Source organism: Phaethon lepturus, unplaced genomic scaffold (genome assembly GCF_000687285.1).
Source record: "Phaethon lepturus isolate BGI_N335 unplaced genomic scaffold, ASM68728v1 scaffold2690, whole genome shotgun sequence".
Lineage (NCBI taxonomy): Eukaryota > Metazoa > Chordata > Aves > Phaethontiformes > Phaethontidae > Phaethon > Phaethon lepturus.
In genome coordinates this window covers 15008-36756 of record NW_010509685.1, presented here as the reverse complement: position 1 = coordinate 36756, position 21749 = coordinate 15008, and the positions used below count along the sequence as shown (strand labels likewise).

Below are 21749 nucleotides of genomic sequence, written 5' to 3'. Positions count from 1 at the left end.
TCCTGCTGATCTTGTCCCAGTTGATCCTAGTGCTGCAGGATCAATGTTTGGCATCATCGGGCTACATACTGCTATCTCATCCCAGTTTGAAGTATGAGTGGCTGTAAGCCAAAACCAGAGAAATATTTCATGTTCAGGACTTCATTCATCTCAGTGGCTTTTCTCAGGGCATGTTGTGGAAGGACAGATGAGTAGGGATGCTGGAGGTATAATGAAGTACTCAGACAGGAGGAGAGACCTGTTGCATATGTGTTTTTCAAGTTTGTGGTCTTAAATGTTCATTGGGAAGATAATTCAGAACAGTTAAAAAATTTTACAACTAATACTTCCATCGTTTTATAGGCACACTCTGCTGGGTACAAGAGGGTCAGGTCTAACTCTGGACTCCTGGAACTGGCAATCCCTGCATTGCTTGATACCCATGTAATGATGTTCTTTCATGTCCTAAATTAAATGCAGATGGTTTTAGATGTCATTCTACTCACAGGTCACCTCCAGACTTGCTTGATATGTGAGGCTCTGCTTCCTGATTTAGTTTTGTCTGGCCACCAAAGTTAGTTCATGTCTTAACGTTTCATACTTCTAAAGAGCAGCAATGTTTCTCACTGAATGAGAACAACAGGCCCTTGTCTTTTCAATATGATAGGCTAGTAAAGTCCTCATTCAAGATTCATAAAATATATGCTCTTTTTTTCCAGTGCCTTACTTTAATCTTCATGATAATGCAAGCATAGATAAAATTTAAGTGTCATCAAAGATGTAGGCAGACTTTCAGTCCCAGGAGGAACTTTGGCCTTTAGTCATTTAGACTAAAGAGAGGATGAATATTATAAGGATTTTTGTTTGGGTTGGGTTTTGGGGATTTTTTTGTTTGGTTGGTTTTTTGTGTTTTGTTTTTCCTTTTTTTATATTTAAAACAAATTTGCTTTTAGTCTCTAGTGCTTTATTTATTCCTGATACAGGCAGGTCTGAAGCTGGAACCTAGTAAAAGTTGCATCCATTTTCACCAGGATGAATAGTCATTAGCTATTTTTTTTCATTCCGGTTGAACACAGTTCAATGCAGAACAGAAAACAGTTCTGGTTTGCAGTCTGACACAATGGTTTTAATTCTACTAGTCTCAGATAGGTCTAGATTTGAAACTTAATGATGAGAATTTCAGCATTACTAGTTGTTGGCTGATTCACTGTGGAGTGTTTTTCTTGTTTGTAAAACACTTGAGCATTTTACTTTACCGGAAATGTATGCTGGTTTTGTACATTACAGTTACATTGGTGTGCGATGGGATTACGTTATTTTTGTTAATTGAGGAAAACTTGTATTCTCCTGCATTTCTCTATGTCCATATATATATATTTTTGTACTGTTACAAAGAACCTTTATACTAATATATCACTATGCAACTGGTTTAATCCTACCAGTATGTTGAAGTAGTATAGTTCTTGTATATAATTAAAACCATATCCTTGAAGGTGTAGTCTGAATAGTGCAAGCACTTACAAGCTCCCTGTACAGGTAGGTGCATACCTTCCTGACCTGTAATGAGACCCATGCACGTGTCCGTACCCCTTGGTTCCAGTGCCCTGCAGCATTTGTGAGAAAGAAACCTGGTGAAGGGGTCTGAAACATGAGAGAGCTGTGGCACAGTCCAGCTAGGCTCCCCAGCCTCAGGATTAGGTTACCGGAGCCTCTGATGGCCCTCTGCACCATCTAGATGTAGCCAAAGGTGCCTGACTTCCCATTGCTTTCGGTAGAAGTTGAGATCTTAGTTACATCTGTTCCCAGTTGATTTTCCAAGATTCTGGGTGGTGTATCTTGCACGATCCAACTGGAAAGAGGATTCAGATACCATGAGCTACAATTACCTGGCACATCTCCACTTTTCTTTTAATGTTTGAATGTTATTATTATCATGCAGGCCAGTACCTCATTGGAATTACTGTATATTTAAAGGGACTCCAGATTGTTTTTCTTTTTAACAGCTTAATACTTAATTCTTTCTGTACTAAATAAATATAAAATACTGAGTAAATATTTGTTGTTGTTGTTGCAGAATTTATTCCCCAGGCTTTTGGAATGCCCTTGTCCCAAGTGATTGCTAATGACCGGGCCTACAAGCTCAAACAAGACTCTCAGAGAGAAGAGCAAAAAGATGTTTCAGATTTTGTGGCCTTTCTCTTGCCATTCGGAAGTAAAAGGCAGAACAAAGAACTTTCAAGCAGTAACTCATCTCTTAGCTCAACCTCAGAAACACCAAACGAATCCACTTCTCCTAACACACCCGAGCCAGCACCACGAGCAAGGAGGCGTGTAAGTAGACCCATCACAACGTGGTGCATGCCAGTAGTTTCAGAGGATCTAGCCAGAGCAGGAAAAAAACCTGTTGTGTTTGTGGATTGTGGAATATTTCTTCTGTCATGTTCGAACAGTGATTTTTTTTTTCAGGTGGAGGACAGCCTGGTCAATACCAGAAAATTCTAACTCTAGTGGAAATCATTCTCTGGTGCTCGTGGGAAAGGATCATACGGACTGTTGCAAGTCTGTTATAGATCCCAAAGTGGCAGAGAGATTATTTAAAAGTCTTCCTGTTCACTCCTTTTGTCTACCTCCTTCTGTCTAGATCTTTTAGTTTTAACAAATTTCATCTGTCTTCAACCTCATTTTTTCAGCTGGGGAAGACTAAAACTATGTGATTGATATTTATATGTGTGCTTATGTTAATCTAGCTCCACAAATTTGGAAATAAATCTAACTATTAATCCCTATCATAACATTACTAAAAATCCCCATGGTCTAATTCTGATCATCTCCTCGGTGGTAGGCAAGAAGTTGCCAGAGTAAATTTGTACCCGTCTCTTTGAAGGACATTTCTGCATATAGGCTATGAAGATGCCTTTGGCAGCAGAAAACCGTGAGGTGGTTTGGGTTGAGTGTTAATCCTGCATGTAAGATAGGTACCTGGTAGACCACTTCTTTGCGGGGTTCTGTTCCTTCTAAGTAAATGTTATGCTCTGAGCTTTCCAGGATTCCAGTACTGCAGCTAGTAACAGTATTAGAATTTACCTTTTTGTTGTTACCGTGGGATAGAGGTTCTAAAATTACTGCTTTTTAATTTCATTGCAATGAAGGGAGAAAAATGCATAAATAAGATACTTTCAATAAAGACTCCTGTTAAGTAATCTGTGAAATAATTTGAGGTACAAGAACAGAGGAAAAAAGAAAATATTTTCTTAGGATCACCACCTTCTTATCCCTAGGATGAAACCTGCTTCAGAGAAATGCTCTGTAGGGCTGTTCAAGCCACACTGTTAAGAGGGGTAGAACTGGAGTAGATTGCAGATTAAGAGAAGATTGAAGAGCCCCATGACATGCTGCCTTTCCCTTTAGCTGTCAGCTGAAGCTTATATTTGAAGTGTCTACATTCTGTCTGTAAATAGCTGAGGGCATATTTGAAGATGTTTGCATTCCTATATACACATAATGCACATCTGTTGGCCTGTCCAGACCATATGAACAGGCAGTTGTGTTCACACAAAAGTGCAAAGTATGCTTGAATGTATGTGTGAAGGGAAACCCGCAACTTCTTTCAGAATTTGGCATAGGCAGTGACAAAAAATAGAAAGTCACCATATACACCCATTGACTTCAGAACCTGTTTTCATATGAAGCAAAGATAACTCACATGTCCAGATATGGGTCATCTGCTGTTCTTCTCACTGGGTGTGATAAGATCTCTGACAGGTCTTTGACCAGCCAGCAAGCAGAAGGAACCTGGATCCTTTGTTACATCCATGGGATCGAGTTCCATCAGATCCAAGTTCCTAGAAGGCTGTGGGGGTTTTTCTTGTTTGGTTTGGTTTTTTGTTTGCAGGATTGCAGCCTTCAGGGAGTTGAATTTGAGCCTTTAGCCCACAGTCATGAGGATGCAGTAGCACATGGTTCACCTACAGAGAAGTAAGAGTAGGCTAAGGTGGGCAGCCTGTTGTGGAGGGAGCTGGCATTTTCTCTCGGGAATGAACTTTAGTTATTCAGTAATGTACTTCATGAATTATCAGTTATTTAACATTAGTATCAGCTCATGTCCCATATCTGGTCTGTCTTTGGTCTTTATACTTCTGCTTATCAGTGTACTTACTCTACTCCCCTGATTTTTTTTAGGGGATGGTTAGGAAGCTTGCACTTATCTTTATCTCTTGGGCAGTGTTGCACTGTTTATTTTCAACTCTATCAAGGCAAATGCTTAAAAAAAAAATTTTAAAAAGAGTCATTAGTATATGCAACTGATACAACCAGTTTCTCACACAGATGCTGGGTGGACACCTGGACGACAGTCCTCTTAAATCGGAGGGATTGTTTATCACTGTACCATGCACTTCTTTGCAACTCTGTCAAGTCACTTTTGTCTATTCCAGTGAGTCTTTAAATACTCAGCTGAGGCTTTCAATAAGGGATGTGAGGTAATGCTGGCTGCAGAGCTCATGGTGTGAGTGCTGTGGTTATCTTTCCTCCAAGAGCTAGACAGAAATCACCGTTGCTACATTTTCTGTGTAGGATTTTTGCCCAGCAGGTTGAGAGCCTGGTCATCTAGCAAGGCGCTTTCTTTGTGATTATTATAGAGAATATCCTGACTGTCTGTTAATATATGATTTTTTTATATATATATATAATGCAGCCAAAATTTATTGAAGTATCAGGAGCTCAGTCATACTGCTTTACTACTCAAGTAGCATAATGTATGGAGTGAAAATAGATCTGCCATGGATAGTACTTGATCCCATGCATACTCTGCAATATTGCTCACCTTCTCAAAAGAGAAAAGCCTTCTATAACCCTTAAAAGGTAAAGAAAAGGTTTATCTGACCTTTATTCCACACCTGTCCCTCTGGTCTTCATTTTCTTTTTGCTCTTTCCATTTCCTCTTTAATCTCCACTTTCCTTCATGTTTCTGTGTGCTTAGCTTAAGACTTACCCAGTTTATGTAGATTTTGAGCTTGTCATGGTAGAGCAGGGACTGGTATCTGTTATGTGCAAAGGTAATGCCTAGTAGATGGAACTTGATTTTTCTTCAGTTGCTGGGCATTGCAGTCCAAGTAGCACTGTGTCTTGTGTTAATAGTCCTGCAGTAGTGGGCAGCAATGTGCATGATCTTCTGCATCGTTCCTCAGCAGTCATATAGGTCTGGCTGAGCCCAGACTAATAGGCCTGGCTGACTTTGAGATGGATCCATGTTGATAGTGTTTTCCTGTGCATTCTGAGGTTTAAAAACACAGCTGGCCTCAACTTTGTATTGCCAAGCAATGCTGTGCTTCAGCCACTGAACTCAAGGTCACTCTTCTTAAAGCCAGCTAAGTTGTCTAGGCTGATGGAAGAAAATACTTCTAGATTTAACCCCAGCCGACAACTAAGCACTGCGCAGCCACTCACTCACTTCCCTCACAGTGGGATGGGGGAGAGAATCATCAGAGTAAAAGGGAGAAAACTTGTGGGTTGAGACGAAGACAGTCTAACAGGTAAAGCAAAAGCCATGTGCGCAAGCAAAGCAAAACAAGGGATTCATTCACCACTCCCCGTGGGCAGGCAGGTGTTCAGCCCAGGAAAGCAGGGCTTCATCACACATAATGGTTACTTGGGAAGGCAAATGCCATCACGCCGAATGTCCCCCCTTCCTCTTTCTTCCCCCAGCTTTATATACCTGATGTCATACGGTATGGCATAGCCTTTTGGCCAGTTGGGGTCAGCTGTCCCAGCTGTGTCCCCTCACAGCTGCTTGTGCACCCCCAGCCGCCTCTGTGGTGGGGTGGGGTGAGGAGCAGAAAAGATCTTGACTCTCTGTAAGCACTGCTCAGCAATAACAGAAATATCTCTGTATTATCAACACAACTTCCAGAACAAATCCAAAGCGCAGCCCCGTACTAGCTACTATGAAGAAAATTAACTCTACCCTAGCCAAACCCAGCACACAGTTGTACAGTTCTTATTTAATAGATGTAGAGATCTCACCAGCAGTCTATGAAAAACCAGTTAGCAGAACAGTGTGCTTTTAAGAAATTAGAGTTGTCAGCAAGGTTTTGAATGGGAATTTACATTTTCTTCATTATTTCTTAGGATGACATGCTGGATCCCTGTACAGTACATTTTATGTTACAGCAAAATGTATCCTTCATTTCAGAAAGAAAATATTTTACAATAGATATTTTTAGTGAGAATTATAAACAAATTTTTTCTTTTTGTTTTGTTATTATTTATAAGCTTAAATGTCCCCTAAATTTTTTTTTTTTGCCTGGTAAGTTTAATAGTAATTGAGGGAAATGGTCATTTTGAAGTGACAGTAATCTTGTGGTTTGAAAAAAAAAGTCTTATTTTTCAAGTGCGAACACTGAAACATGCCCTAAACCTCCTGTTGCTTGTGCTGCTTTATCCTTTACAGACTGCTTGAACTTCTGTGCCTTGCTGTAATCCAAACATAGTTTTCAAAGCTTTCATTGGAATTTTAATGATTTTAAAATATTAAGATACATGAAGTAGAATTATCTAAAAATATTACCCCTCTACTTCTCTGGTGTGTCTTTGTTCTGCTAATAACATGGGATTATTTCAATCTCCAGTTGTATGTATTTGTGTGTTATTAGTTAACTCTATGTGGTGTATGGTTGTAACTATTTGCATCGTTTTCACTGATATGATGGCCCAACCTGCAGGAGAAATAGGGAATCAGGTTTAAAAATGTGTATATATCTCCATGCACATAAATATTGTACTGCTGAGGTGTACACAGCATGATTCGTCCTTGTCCTGCAGTATGTGCGGGCTTACAACAATAAAAAGGTGTGCCAAGTGAGCGGAAAGTATTTAGTTTTTTCAATATCTAATTTGTATTCCTTGTAGTATGGTAATAATAGCACCAGTACCATTGTGATTTTCCCATCCATTACACTGGTATTATAACTTCATTAATTTACAAAAACTGTGTAGCAAATTGTATTTTTATATTAGTTTGTTTAAAGTGCAGGTAGGCAAAAGTCTTTGTTGGATAAGGTCCTGTGGCTTTTAGATTTCTCCAGCCATACTGATTGTTCATGTGTGTATTTTACAGGGTGCGATGTCTGTGGACTCTATTACAGATCTTGATGACAATCAGTCACGATTGCTAGAGGCTCTCCAGCTCTCTTTGCCAGCAGAAGCCCAGAGCAAGAAAGAAAAGGCAAGAGATAAGAAGCTAAGCCTGAACCCTATTTACAGGCAGGTTCCCCGGCTTGTAGATAGTTGCTGCCAGCACTTGGAAAAGCATGGTAAGAATATTTCATTTTCCCAGGAGTGGCAGATATATTTTTACTGTAATATAGATAAATGCATATTTTGAGAAGCAAGTATATATTTCCAATTGCAAGGACACCTTTGCAAGTCAGACACTTTCCCTCCTATTTTGCCTCTTGCTAAAGATACCGTCTCACAAATGATTACTTAGATGATACATTCCCAAACTAAGGATCTATGCTACAAACTTACAAAGTGGCCCATACAGCACGGAGGAAGAGAGATTTATTGGAGGTCGTTCATATCGTACTGGAGTGCTCAGCTCTGCAGGAATGGCTCTTCACACCCCATGGGTTTACCCATTCCTTGAGAATGAATGTGCCAGTCAGCCTGGAGTCATTCTTCACAACCAGTGGATCTTAAGTTGTAAGAAATTAACTGTTTATACTACAGTGGAAGACTTAACTTGAAACAGCATTTGAAGATAGAGGCTCAGAGAAAGAAAAAAATCCCATGCAAAATTCTGTTAAGTTCCAAGAAGCTTTTCCCTGTTCACTACAAGGGTTGCAGGCTGCCTACTCTGTCCCTGGCTTGAGTCTTCCTGACCAGCCTCAGACTCAGGCCTGCTCTCTCCGAAGGGAATTGTAAACTCCTGCCAATATTATTCTCATGTCTTCATGATTGTCCAGACACAAACCTCCCACCAGCTTTATGTAACACAGAAACAAGAGTTAATCAAGGTATCTGTTCAACATCTCTCCCAACGTATCTTAGTCTTATAAAGATTTTTAATGAGAATTGAAATAGCTTGAGATGGAGTTATCACATGGCTGGATAATAAACAAACCATTAAGTAAAGGTGACTGCAACACCAAATAATGCATTTGGTGCCTGATTTGACCAGAAAGAAATAATTTACTGACTCTGAATGAAAGGCTTTTGCAGATGAGGGACTGCAGTTTAAACAACAATGCTAAGCTTTTACAATATGTAATTGAAAACCATGTTCCTTATAAATATATGAAGGAGAACTGCAAAAGAGAGTCATTGTTAGCCTTTTACAGAGATACTGTGGCTGACAAATAACTGTGGGGATGATTAAATTTGAGATGAACGACTTCTGTCCCTTTAAGCAAGGGTAGTTGAGTTTGGAGAACATAAAAGTGCCTGAGTCAGCCAAAAAAGCCATCCAGCTGAATATCCTTTGGATACCGTGATTTTATGTAACTTGAACATCTGTGATAAATTTTTTAATCCACTTAACCCACTGTCATAACAAACATTCTTGTCTATACAACATTTTTTACTAAAATACTTGCTTTACATTAGTTTCATTTTAAAGAAAATTCTTTTTTTTTGTGCATTTTCTGAGTGCATTGTAGTAGCCCACAATACAATAATCTGAGATATTTTGGGGCAAATATTGATTGTTCTTCAATTTTCAGTTTAATCTGCCAAACACAAAGCAGTTATCGGGATTGGCTAACTTTGAGGAATTTAAAGATTGTAGGAGATGGACACTACTGTTTGCTTGTTGGCTTTAGGGATAATAGAGCACTGTCTGTTCTAGCAACAATCCTGTATCAACATCATCCCAGGCTATATGATGGACCAAGTTTCTGATTATGAAAACACTTGCCTGTACACATAAGTCCTTTAGGCCAATTTTTCAGCAGCAAATCACCTAGGCATTTCTCACCAATGCTTTAAACGATCATTTTGAACATTATATGACAAAAAATGGTTATGTTTTTAGCCATAAAAGCCCCTGGCCTTGTTCACCTTCCCTGTTTTCCCGGGATCATGTCCCAGAGTTGTAAAGGCTTGACTTCCTGCAGACCTGCAGTGTAAGACAAATACTGTATGTTTGCACAGGAACTGGTAACCAGCCTCCAGTTTTTGCCCAATATGAGTACCTCCATCTCAGATGTTTCCCTGCCAATGTTCCTAGGTTTACTGAATGTTATTCCATCAATGTAATCTGTTAACCAAAGATAGAAAAACATTAGAAGAGATGTCATGTCGAGACCAAAAACTAAAAGGCAGAATCCTGTCTGAATTTCTCTGATCAAAATCTGCAACTCCAAACACCAGTGTGAAGCTACACATCTCTAGTAAGCAAGTGTAGCCTCATGGCTATCTGTCAAACGGCATTCGTTTTTGCAAGGTTATTTTACATCTCCTATATGTCAGTAGAGGAAAATGAATGCTGCAGAGTAGCCTGTGTTAGACCACAAAGTTTTCAAAGCTTATAGGTAATTTCAACCTTCTTACAAAAAACGTCTAACTGTGTAAAATGGTATTATGTACACAGCTCTTAAGTGTAAGATTTTCACTCAGATTCTCATTGCTAAAGACCATGTCACCTCTAAGGTGACACTCGAATTTTTTTAGTTTTTGCTACTCGGCAAAGTCTGTCCATTCAGCATCCATGTTATCATTTGTTTGCTATTCTGGTAATATCTACAGGACTAGAGGAAGGTTTGAACCGATTTCTTATGGAATAGCAGGCAACACCCATTCCCAAATCAATTTAAGTCTAAATGACACAAGAGGCACACCTTCTGCACTTTGCCTAAAGTACAGCAGTACTTCTTTATAGCCTTCCCTCTATATAATAGCTGTTCCTACCCTAAAAAAATGCACACAACTCCCAGGTAGAGTTCTTCCCTCTCATAATCTGCTTGAGTGCCCTATTTATGTCCCTTTGAAGGAAACTCTCAGCTTTGTCTTGAGGGGCACTGTAGAGCCAGCAGGTAATCCCAAACACCAACTGCTTCCTGTGTCCAAAGACACAGCTCAGTGCCTGAGTATTTAGTTATTTTATTGCCTGTTTCCTTTGGTGTCAGTCCTGGAAGTGCCACCTCCAAATGCCAGCCAGTGCCTCACTCTGCATACCTCTGTCCCTCACAGAGTAGCAGTGGCACTTCTGAAATGGCATCAGTGGAAAGGATCACATCATGGAGATGCCGTTTTGCAGGTTAGGTGATGTGAGGCCCTTAAAAACTAAGTGGATGTCTTCATAGTCCACGACAACTGAGTTTTGCCTCAGTATGGTAAGTACAAGTTTGCAGAGAAATATATTGTGGTTGTTTTATTCTTCTAAGTACACACATAGCTCAGATTGCTTGGGTCAATGCAATTTGCATCAAAAAATTAAACTATAAAATGGTTATCTGATGTGCTACACTTGCAGGTCTCCAGACAGTAGGAATATTCAGAGTTGGAAGCTCAAAAAAGAGAGTAAGACAGGTGAGTGGATACGGATATGCTTTTCCCTCATCAGCTATGATACAAGTAAACCTGATTCCTTTCTGTTTAAGTGATTTCCTCCCTGTCCATCATCTGGTGAAATTCAGGCTTTCTGGGTCAGTGACTTTGTTTTTTTGGTGGCTCGTAATGGGCCAATTTCCAGTCATCTTTTACATTTGGTGAAATCCTTGTCAGGTTCTCAGCAGGTTAACAGTCTCTGTATGTTTTGCTCTGTAGAAGTAGCAGAGGGAGATCCAAATAGACTACAGTGATGAAATTTTCCAAATAGGGAAAAAAAAATCTTGGCTGCTAGGTGCATCTCAGAAACAGCTGAAACTCCCAAAGTAAACCCAAACTGTAAATCTTTTTGGAAAACTTACAGTGTGAGAAAATATGCAAGTACAGAACAATCTCTTTGACCCTGAGATCGCTGCTCCCAAATATCACCTTTCTTTTACCCCTGTTAAACTTGAAGGTCAGAGCAGACCCATCCAAGTCCTAGTCTCAGCCAAATGTTAAAAAAGCAAAGATAATGTGCAGTTAGGTTCCAGAGAAAAAGTCAGAAGTGGGTGTTTCCTCAGCCATAGAAATTGTATTGTTATTGCCAGAAGTTGGGAATACATGTTCAGTTAGAGCAGTAGAGAATAGTGCTTAATGGTTGCATGATGCTTAGGGAGGGGATAAAAAGTTACATGAAAATACCCCTACCGGGAAGTATAAGACCAAAAAGATCAAATAGAAAAAAGCAAAAGAAAACTTGACTGTGTCTGATCCCAGAAATGATAGTTCTTTGTTGCGAAAACTGCACAGTGTAATGTTTGGCGCTCTGGAAAGTTACCTTGAATAGCTAAACTAATTTGATTCTGGCTAGTAGGACAGTATAGCCTACTGATTTGTAGCTTATTCTCTAGCAGTTTCTGTTCCTGAGTGGCTGGTATAACACAAAGCTAAAAACATTCACGGTCTGCAGAGACAGTTGTTACAAGTATTGAAAAGTAAGTTGCCTGTCATTTGCATTACAAGCGTCAATGTCAAAACATATATTATCATTCAGGGGTGAGTACAATTGCATCATACCTCTGGGGAAAAACCAGAGGACTTATATCACTTACTTGTAAACTAAACCTTACTTTGAACACCAATGACTTTCACCAGTTTTTCTTTTACTGTGTTTTCAGAAGCTGAGGATATCGGGAGATTTGGGTATTTATGTATTCTATTATATGGACTAATTTATTGAATTAGGTGAACTAATATATTTAATTAAACAACGTGGAAGCTTCAGCTTGGCCCTTGCAGTTACAATAATAAATGCTGTCAACATGAACACATGGGAAAGTCTGGATTCAATTAAAATTCCACTCATTTTCTGAACCATGGAAAGCCAAACCCAGTACTCAGATTTTGGTGTGCTTTTGCAGCTGTTCATTAGTTTTTCTTGTGTAGAAGGTAGGCATAGTTTTCTTCCCCTTCCTCCCCCAGTTAGAAAATGTCCTACTTCAACTGTAGTTTGTTGCAATAAATACATAAGTAAACGCATGTGCCAGCGGGGTTTTTGGTTGGTGAGAAGATCTAGAACAAGTGCATCTATTACAAACTGCCTCCTTCACATTCAGTGGGGTGTAGGACAAGGATCCCTGAGCTAGAGTTGACTCAAGGTGGTAGGTCTGGTACATTGGGATGCCAGGTACCAGCTTGTGCCCAGAGACTATACAGATGCTTGAGCAGAGCATCGTTGCCGAGCTTAGGGTGGGCAGCCCTCTATGCTGGGCCTGATGACTTGGCGGTAGCTCTGCAGGTGAAGCAGCTGCCAGACACTGAGGTTGAAGAGTGATGTGGCTGGAGCTCTGCTCTCCCATCCCCTCTCCCAGCAGGGATGTCCTCAGCCCTAACGTCTTAGGCTCCAGTGGATGCTATAGTTCACCGGGTGTACTTCCCAAAAGTCTGAAAGTATTCCCTGTGAATGAAGTATGAGACCTAAAGTTTAAACTTAGAAATATACAGTTTTTAACAGCCATGATACCTGGGCCTGAAATGTAGCCAATGATTGTCTGATATTGTGCTAATTAGAACATCCCTGTAGGCCTCGCAGGATATCAGATCGGAAGTCCCATATTCAAGACTGTAGCAGCGATTTACGATTTAGACAGCTATTTGGGAAGTCCAGCTTACTGATGCAGTGTTAATCTGTTTCTTCAGTTGCTTTTGGGCAGTAAGTGCTGAAGCAATCTTCTGGATAGAGGTAATTTATGGTGCCCCACAGGGATGTCCCCCATGTGCCACCAGTGTGAAGAGTAGAATTGAGCTGGGAATGAAATCCCCAAGTTGGCACTGGAAAATCTTTGAACACAAATCTGTGGAGGGAAACATAATCCTAAATAAGAACAAATTCTGGTCCTTGTAGCATAATGATTCATTATTAATAATTAATTATATTAATAATGTTAAAAGTAGTCAATAAATTAGAAAGGAGGCTGCAGTTTTTTATAGAATACCTTTCACACCCATTATGAAAGCGGAATTTCAGCTGAAAATACAGGATTTTCTACATTCCCCCACACTATACACACTCAAGATAGATTTGCCTCTGATCAAGATTTGCCATAGATTATCACAGACACATAGTTTGCTTGTGAGTTACCTTCTTTCTTCTTTTTGATACATCTATAATAATCCTGGTAAAGAAAGCTGATACCTCGAATTTCCTCTTGTTTAGTAAGGTTTAGATATAATTACTCTCTGAGAAGAGAGATATATATATGAGATCATGATACCTCATAATCCTAGCAAAGATACAGAATTTCCCTAGAAAACAGTTTTAAAACATCTTGACTATTTTCAAAATTAAAAGAGAGTAAAAGATGGAGGTGTCAGTCTGCAGAAGGTATTCTGCTCTTGGTACTGGGAAATCTCTCTAGAAAGGCAGGCTTTTTTCTTTTCGTAAGGCATGTTGGATGTGGGGGAGGAATTTCTTCTGTCTTTGGGAAGAGTGATGCCTTTGAATTTTACAGAATTTGTCTGAGGACTGTAACTGGAAAAAAATAGCAATACCTCATAATGGTATTAGCTTTCTGTTTGTTAACTCCCTAATGATGATCACTTAGTGAACATAACTAAATTAGGAAGGCAGAACAAGATGTGTGTGGACAAATGCCATGAAGTCTTAGTGAACCTGGCTGCTTAGTGCTTATGCTTAAATACAGTCTTAAATCACAAGAGAAATGTGAGTTTGGTGGATTTTAACACTTTATTATTATGATTATTATCGTTGTTGTTGTTAATGTTTTTGTACAAAAACACAGATGTTATGAAATGCAATTTTAGTCTTTCTTGTCCTAAAATCTAAGGATATTGCAATAAGGTGGTAGAAGAAAGCCTTTCCTGCAGTTTTCCTTATTCTCCCCAGTTTCTGCCTTCGCTATTAATCTTCATTTCAGAAAAAATTGTATTTACTTGGGCACATTGTTTCATAAAAGAGAGCCATGTATTAGCTGGAAAGAAAGAATTGTGTTTTATTACAGTCCAGTACTAAGTTTAAGTTATGTATCATGGAATAAACAGCAATTAGACACTAATTATATCTTTGACCTTACCAAAAACTAGTTATGTCCAATTTGGAAAGTGAAAATTAGTAAATCTACATCTTGAAAATTTTCTGTGTTGCCATGTACTAACTGGGACAATAAGTAACTGCCTTTTTGTCATGGTCTTTTTCAGTTACGTGAAGAGTTTGACCGGGGCATAGATGTTGTATTAGATGAAGAGCACAGCATTCATGATGTTGCTGCTTTATTAAAGGAATTTCTGCGTGACATGCCTGACCCACTTCTCACCAGAGAACTTTATACACCTTTCATCAACACTCTCTGTGAGCTCAGCAGCATCTTGATTTACCAATTTTTTAAAAGCTTACCTGTTTGAATTCTTTAATCTCTACTAACTGTATTCTGTTCTCTGTGCATTTAATACTCTAACCTTGATTTGTTCCAAATATTTGTATTGTATAAATTTGCTGAGGTCTTTCCTTGGTTTTCATAGTGTGTAAGTATAGCCCAGAAAGCTAGGACAACAAAGGTTTCCTTTTTATACCTATTTTTGCATTTGTATATAGGATGTGATTTATGTTATCTATTAAATCCTGACCCTGTCATTAGTTCAGCAGTAGCAGATGACAGACTCCCATTTGAATCCTGGTGTCTTAGCACCATGAATGCTTTTGATTTTTAAAGCTGTTCACTGACCAAAATTCCAGTCTAGCTTCAAAAGTTCAAGTTCCATCATAGTTAACGGTTCTCAAAGCCATCATATTAAGTACTCCCAAATATGTTGCCTAAAACCTGAGTGCAGACTGTCACAGATTTGGGAGAAAGTAAAGTTGAACCTTTGAAGCCTAATCTGCTGCCTGGTACGAGTTCCTCAGATTCTTTCTAGCCCTCACGTCTGAGATTGTGCCTCTGTCCCACCTTTGTCAGTGGCTACCATTGCATTTTAGATGATTTAAAGTGATGGTGGTTGCAGAACATGCTTTATATCTCTCGTGACTTTTCCAATCTCCCAGTATTGTATGCAAGATTTGAAATTGTAAGAAAATCCATTTAAAATGGCTAAAGCATAAACCTGACTGGAATGCTTCCCAGTGGTGCCCTGTCTATACCAGTAGCTCTACCTTAAATGAATGGAGTAAGTAGAAAATTAAGTAGAATTTTTGTGTCTGGTGACAGTGATGGAGTGTGCAACACGGATTTTGCTGTCTTATAGGCTGAGGAAAGATCTTACGAACCTGTGAACAAAACGTTGACCAACCAAGGCAAAAATTCTATAACAGTGTTTGTTACACTTTTGATATTTCCTTACAGTTTTCTCTTTTTCTTCTGACATTATAAGGAAAATGATCCTTAAAGAAGGCTATTCTTACATCTGTCTTTGGGCTGGGGACAGTATGTTTGTTCTGCTTTTAGGTTAGTTGGAGTCATTTTCTTAGAATGTATTTTTTCCTCTCTTAGTATTAGAGCCAGATGAACAGCTAAGCACCTTACAGCTTCTCATTTATCTTCTACCTCCCTGTAACTGCGATACCCTACACCGGCTGCTGCAGTTCCTCTCCACAGTGGCTGGCCACGCAGAAGACACCACAGACAAAGATGGCCAAGAGGTAAGTCCCAGTTACTTGTGTCCTTTGACTTTGCTTAATTCATGGTCTGAAAAGAGTTCTTCAAAGCTGTGAAACAAACACCATGGCGTCATACCCCTGAAAGATGGGAGAGATTTCATATTCTTGCCTGTACATTTGCTGTTTAGTTGTTTACAATGTTCTTAGGGCTGTGAGAGTTTAATTTTTATATGACTTAGTCAGTAAAGCATTTACCACTTCCTTTGGGAGTGTCACAGCGTAATCGACCTTGTTGTTAAGAATGTCTAATATTATCCATCCTTTTCCCCCCTTCTTTTATCCTATTATATTCCAGGGAAAACATACTCACATAGGAAAGTGTCAGGCATTCAAGAGTATGCTTTTTCACTCTCTCCTGTTGCTTTCTCATATGGCCTTTGGATACAGCAGTTCACTTCTTGGTTCCCTTAGCTTCCTTGTGTGCATTGGGTAGCGCAGAATAAAAAATAAAGGACAGGAATTACACCTGTGCCCTGGCAACTATTGGAGTGCAATCACTAGTTGCAATCACTGGTTGGAGTCAGGGTCAGTCTTTGCCTGTTTTCCTTCTGGCCTCCTTTGTGTTGTGTTCTGGACCAAACACATTGGAGAGGTCGGAGTGCACCCATCCCACAGAGACAGGAACACTCCTAGCCGCGTAGCTGAGCTGTATTCTGAGCGTTCACATGTGTGCATCTGAGCCGTTCACACTAGAGAAGATCTGAAAATCCAGGCTTCCCATTTTCTACCAGGAAAATGCTTGAACAGGTGGGCTGCTCTGCAAAAGGTGGCAACTGTTAACTCTGAATGGGCTGGATACAGTCTGTCACTGCTTGACAAAATTGTACCAGTTTATCTGTGGGAAGGACTTCTCTGTCCAGTCAACTGCAGCAGAGACTGCTTCTGAGGTTACTTCTGAGACTCTTCTGAAACTTCTAGAAAATTTTGTCTTCCAGATGGAAAATGCTGCTGACTTCTGTCAAATTTGGACATCTTTTGCAGTTGGTTGGTTTTAACAGTTGGCACTTTGAGACTGAGTTTTGCAGAATTTCTGCCTCAAGTCCTAACTTCCAATGTGCTGTATGTGACTTCAAGGCCTATTTCACTTTTAAATCCACTTTAAAAGCTATTATTTTTGTCCTCAGCAAGGAGTTGATAAAAAACTACACCACTATGATGAAAAGCATTTAAAAAGAGCAGCCTCTGACAATTTTACTGGGATTAAAAACGTTGTATGTATAAACCAGCTAAGGTCGTGGTCCCTCTGGTCCTGCAAAGAGTTCTGTGTTGGTTCCGGAATGTACCCAAGAGGATCTTATTGCAGGGCTGGAAGGTGCTGCTTAAGAGAGTTGGTTTGGCCCAACAGTTTTATTAAAGGCATTTTCATTCCCCTTAACAGTACATCAGCTCTGCGATAGGTATTTTGGCAAGGCAAATTTATGTAAGCTATCTTGGCAGTATTGTAAGCATCAGGAATACTATGTGCAATTGGATACCTTTTATAGATAATACAGTATTCTGCTCACAATTAAGCTATTCATGAATAATTAAGTGAATAAAGGCATACGGGGCAAGAGAAAGTATTTCACTGGAGTGTTTGCTATCACTAGAAGAAAAACAGCCAAGCTTTGGCACACAGGTCCTCTTTGCGATTTCTTTCAAAAGTCCTTCTCTCACAAAGATGAAGATGGATGACTAACTTTATTAAAATTAGTCATTCAGTTAATTTCAGAGGATATGTTTACAACATTTTTACGGAATGCCCCAAGGCTGCCCTTAAGAAAAGACTTACTGTTTGTACAAACAGCCTGCACAGGCAGATCCAGGCACAGCCAGAGGGTGCCCCTGGCACACTCGAGGCACCACGTGCCTGTGCATCCTTGGTGGCTCAGTACTCTGACAGTGTTTAAAAAGCAGGTCACCCGAAAAACAGCTGGGTGCATGGTGGTGCGCAAATAAGGCAGTGTGCTGTACTCACAGTCACGCTGGGATGAGTCTCTAAACAAAGAGCCAACGTTTGTTATGACTGCCCATGCAGTGGTCCCACCGATAAAAGGAAAAGCTCTTTTTTACTATTATCTCAATGGCTGTCTAGTTGAGCTCTGTAAAAAATAAACCAGCTGCAGTCAGTGCACAGTTGTAAGTTTGACTAGAGTGTTCAGTAAATGACCGACTACCAAAAAAAAATTTAAATACTGCTTTGAAAAGATTTATTTTGTAACACTCATTTCTTGAAATAATATTTTTGCTGCCTCTTTTTGGTGCCTCTTCCTGTCCTTTTTTAAAATTAATTAGTTCAAATGTAACTGTAACAAATGAAAAATAACTCTCATGATTTTTTTTTTGTTCTTTAAAAAAAGCCTGCCAGAAAATACTGAACGATTGAAATTCACTTGCAGTCTTATATAGTCAAACTGCTGGCATCTTCTTCTGCATTCCCAGAATAGCAACCAAGTGGAGACACAGAGAGGAAGCACGAGCCCTGCTTTTTGCTCTGTTAAAAGAATAGAAGGGGAAAAAAGTAGTCTAATCACAAATATGACAATGAAAATTTTGGTGGAATAACCTATATGATGTTTTTCAGATCATTTCTGTCTCATCTAGTATGTATTCCCAGCCTTCTATTTCCTCCAAAATCAGATTACTATTGCTTCTTTGAGCACAGAGTTGGAGAAAAAAATTAAAAATCAACATAACAAACCCACCCAACAAGTACACATTAGACGTGTTGTAAGGAAACAAGCAAAAAGTCAGGAAAATATTAATAAAAATAATGGGCATGCTCCTCAGTTGTCTAAACCGTTTAAATCATGAGTGCTACTTGAGAAAGCTAACAGTTTTTAGTATTTGGTCCTAAGAGACATTAATATGCTGGGGTGGTGAAGTAGGAGGAGGTTTCCCTGAGTTTAGAAATATGCCACTGCTGAGCTGCCAGGGAATTCAGGGCAGGCAGCACTTTTATCTTCTGTTCCTCCAATCCATTGAAAATATATCCAGAAAATCCACAGTGTTTGACACAGAGATGTCCAAACAAGGTGTTTGAACAATTTCTAGGAATCGTTCATTTTTTATTTGACTAGCACTTGGGTTTTGGTTTTGATGAATGAACCATCTGCCAAATGGGGTGGGTGGAGGTGTAGATGTGTGTCTGTACATACATATCTGTATACATTAGACCCTGGGAGAGCCCACCTCATTTATATTCTGTTTTCTAGATTACTGGGAACAAAATGACATCACTTAACCTGGCTACCATCTTTGGCCCTAACTTGTTGCACAAGCAGAAATCTACAGACAAAGAATTCTCAGTTCAGAGTTCAGCTCGAGCTGAAGAGAGTACTGCTATCATAGCTGTTGTACAAAAGATGATTGAAAACTATGAAGCCCTTTTCATGGTAGGTGGATGTTTCTTCAAGTTATTCCTGTGCATTTTTAAATTAAATGAGGAAGTACCTGGTTGGTATTAAAGTAGACTAGGATGAAGTAAACTGTGGAAACTGCATTACATTAGAGTCAGTTATTATTAGTAGAAAAAGTCAGTCTTCTATCAAGGAGAATGCTTTACAGTAAGCAGTAATATTAAAATGTGTACTTATATCTTGCCTGGAATGATTTCTTTGTAGATAAGAGTATCTTCCTTAGAAGCTTTCTGTCTGTGGAAATGATGAGGTTGGCTATTCACTTGTACAATAGGCAACACACCAGCATTGCTGGTTAGTTTTGAAGAGAAAACTGAAAATGACCTTTCACCTCTCAGTTTTGGAAGTCAGGGAGCCAGCTTTTCTACAGGGAGTAAGAGATCCTTGATTAATTGAAGGAACAACCTCCCCTACCAAAAACTTTCTTGTTGGTTGGATCGGGAGGAAGGACAAAGCTTTTTCATTTGTCAGTTGGATAAGAGGAGTAAAGCATAAATCTGTGTGTGTAGTTCCTGAGTTCCTTTCTGTTCTATTGCTGAAGCAAGGAAGTTCTTCATACAGGGGATGATGACCTTGGACTTGGACATGTTGTTTACTTAAGATGCAGCTTAGTTTAATCACGTTCCTCATGCCTAGCAGTTACCTGGACAGTTCATTCTGTGGCTTTATCTTTTCCTCTTTCTGTCAACAAAATCATAGGTCAGCTCAGTATGACTTGTGCCTGAGAGCGCCCTGCTCTGGGGTAGCAGAGGCCAGTCAGACCTAGTGGTGGGCACTATCCTGTCTTCATTTTAGTAGGCATACGTGTCTTAACAAAACCAGTAGTCTTGAAAAGGTGAAAATAGTTTTGGTGGTTGTGTCTTGAAACTAAGCAGCATTGTATGTTATACTGAGATCAGTTCCTGAAGCAAGAGGAAGAACACTCTGGAAACCTCATTTAGTGCTCCAGCAAAGCTGGGTGCTGGATACCTTGATGGGAGAAGCTGGACAAGCCTGAACTGCGGGCATGTGGGGCTGATGAGCACATAGTACTGTAAGGGGAAGGTATCTACCAGATTTCAACAGGGAGAAGAACATGAGAAAGCAGTCACGAGCCTTGCCTATCAAGTCTTAGCCTCAGATGAACTTCTTTGTGGTTTTCTCATCTTTTCCCTCACACTGTATTGCCTTTCATTACATCCTTTGCTTTATTTTTATTCTTGTTCCAGTAAGACACTCAGCAATTTTTATTTTTTTTTTTCTTTTAAATGCTTTTCACAGTTTGGGGAAACTGTAGGTGCTCTTTTTCCTTCCACAGCAGGAAAAGAAAGTGACAGAACTGCACTCTTGTGCATAGGTCTGCTGGCCCAGAGTGTGGATGGCACTAGCAAGTTTAAAATAATACTTGAATAAGAATACATGCAATACTTGAAGTTTTCTTATTCTTGTTCCTCTTTAAGAACATTTTACAGCACAGCCACATCTCAGTACATAATACTTAAGCACACATTCCAATTTTCAGTGTGGAAAGGGTAGGGCTTAGGGTTAGACTAACATACATATGGTCTCTTTTAATTGTGACGGATTTATTCCTTTGTCTCTTCAGTGCTTGCATTTTCATCTGAAGGTTAAATGAAGTGTGGGGGAAAAAAGGAAGTTTTCTTTTGTTTTTCAGAGTAGCTTTTCAGATTGTGGAGGGAGATTAGAATCAGATTTCAAAATGACAGGCTAGCTGCATGTGAGAGAAAGACAAACCTATCTCAGATGCTGGCCTGAAAGCTGAAATATATTGATGTGAAATTTATAGAAATGTCTAACAGCTGAGCATGTCTTGGCACTTTCACTCTTCCCATTGCCAGTTCTGCCTGTTTCTGGAGTAATATCTAGACTCACACATGGTACTTGATCTGTAGGATTGTGTCAAATTGTTCATAGTTAGAGTTCTATAAAGCTTCTACTGGGTTTACTTTTGTCTTTTTCGTGTTTGCAGCAGCAGCACAGAGAGACTCTTTGTATTCTGAAAATAATTAGCCCAGTGCATCATTTGGCAATAGATGCATTGAAAGGAAAAGACTTGTACATGTATTTGTAATAAAACTCCGATAATTTGAGATCAGGCAGCAGCAGTTCATTTTCCAAACCCATAGGAGTGGGGCCAAACCAGAACTGCTGTTTATACTTGATGTTAGTGCTACTTACAAAAAGAAAAACATCTGGACTTGAGCATTCAGCTACAGCTATAATATACAGTGTATTGTTGCTAAGGTGTTTTTGTGTTTGGTTTGGTTTTTTCCTATTACTTTCGTATATGGAGAGGTTGTAAAACTCTGATTGGATTCAGCATTAAAACTGGAACAACATTTGTGGAGTAAAACTTAGGAAACCAGGATGTGTTGTGGCACCCAGACTGCAGTATCAGAATTATTCAGATGTATTGGTGGGTCAGGAAGGTTCTGTTTGTCAAAATAACCCAGGATACTGGGGACTGTTTTTATTAAGCAATTATCATTGACATCAGTAATACACAAACATGGATTTCGTATAGAAGATGGATTCTGACCTTGCTTCATTGATGTTAAAGCCTTTCATACCCAGTTTTTACCCATTTCAGTGAGTCTTAGGAATGCATTAAAACGTTCTAGAGGAATGTACAAAGGACTGTTCTTTGCCAGTCTCTGAACTATGCCCAGCAGCTG

General features: G+C 39.4%; 1 protein-coding gene across 1 annotated transcript in view; it reads left to right on the top strand.

Annotated features, from left to right (window-relative positions):
- ARHGAP6 (Rho GTPase activating protein 6) overlaps window positions 1-21749 on the top strand; it is a 122076-nt gene that overhangs the window by 88400 nt on the left and 11927 nt on the right. Inside the window, exons 4-9 of the mRNA XM_010281564.1 lie at window positions 2054-2310; window positions 7094-7289; window positions 10451-10506; window positions 14224-14374; window positions 15510-15658; window positions 18871-19050. Coding sequence (XP_010279866.1) covers window positions 2054-2310; window positions 7094-7289; window positions 10451-10506; window positions 14224-14374; window positions 15510-15658; window positions 18871-19050 — 989 coding nt within the window. The remainder of the gene's footprint in view (window positions 1-2053; window positions 2311-7093; window positions 7290-10450; window positions 10507-14223; window positions 14375-15509; window positions 15659-18870; window positions 19051-21749) is intronic.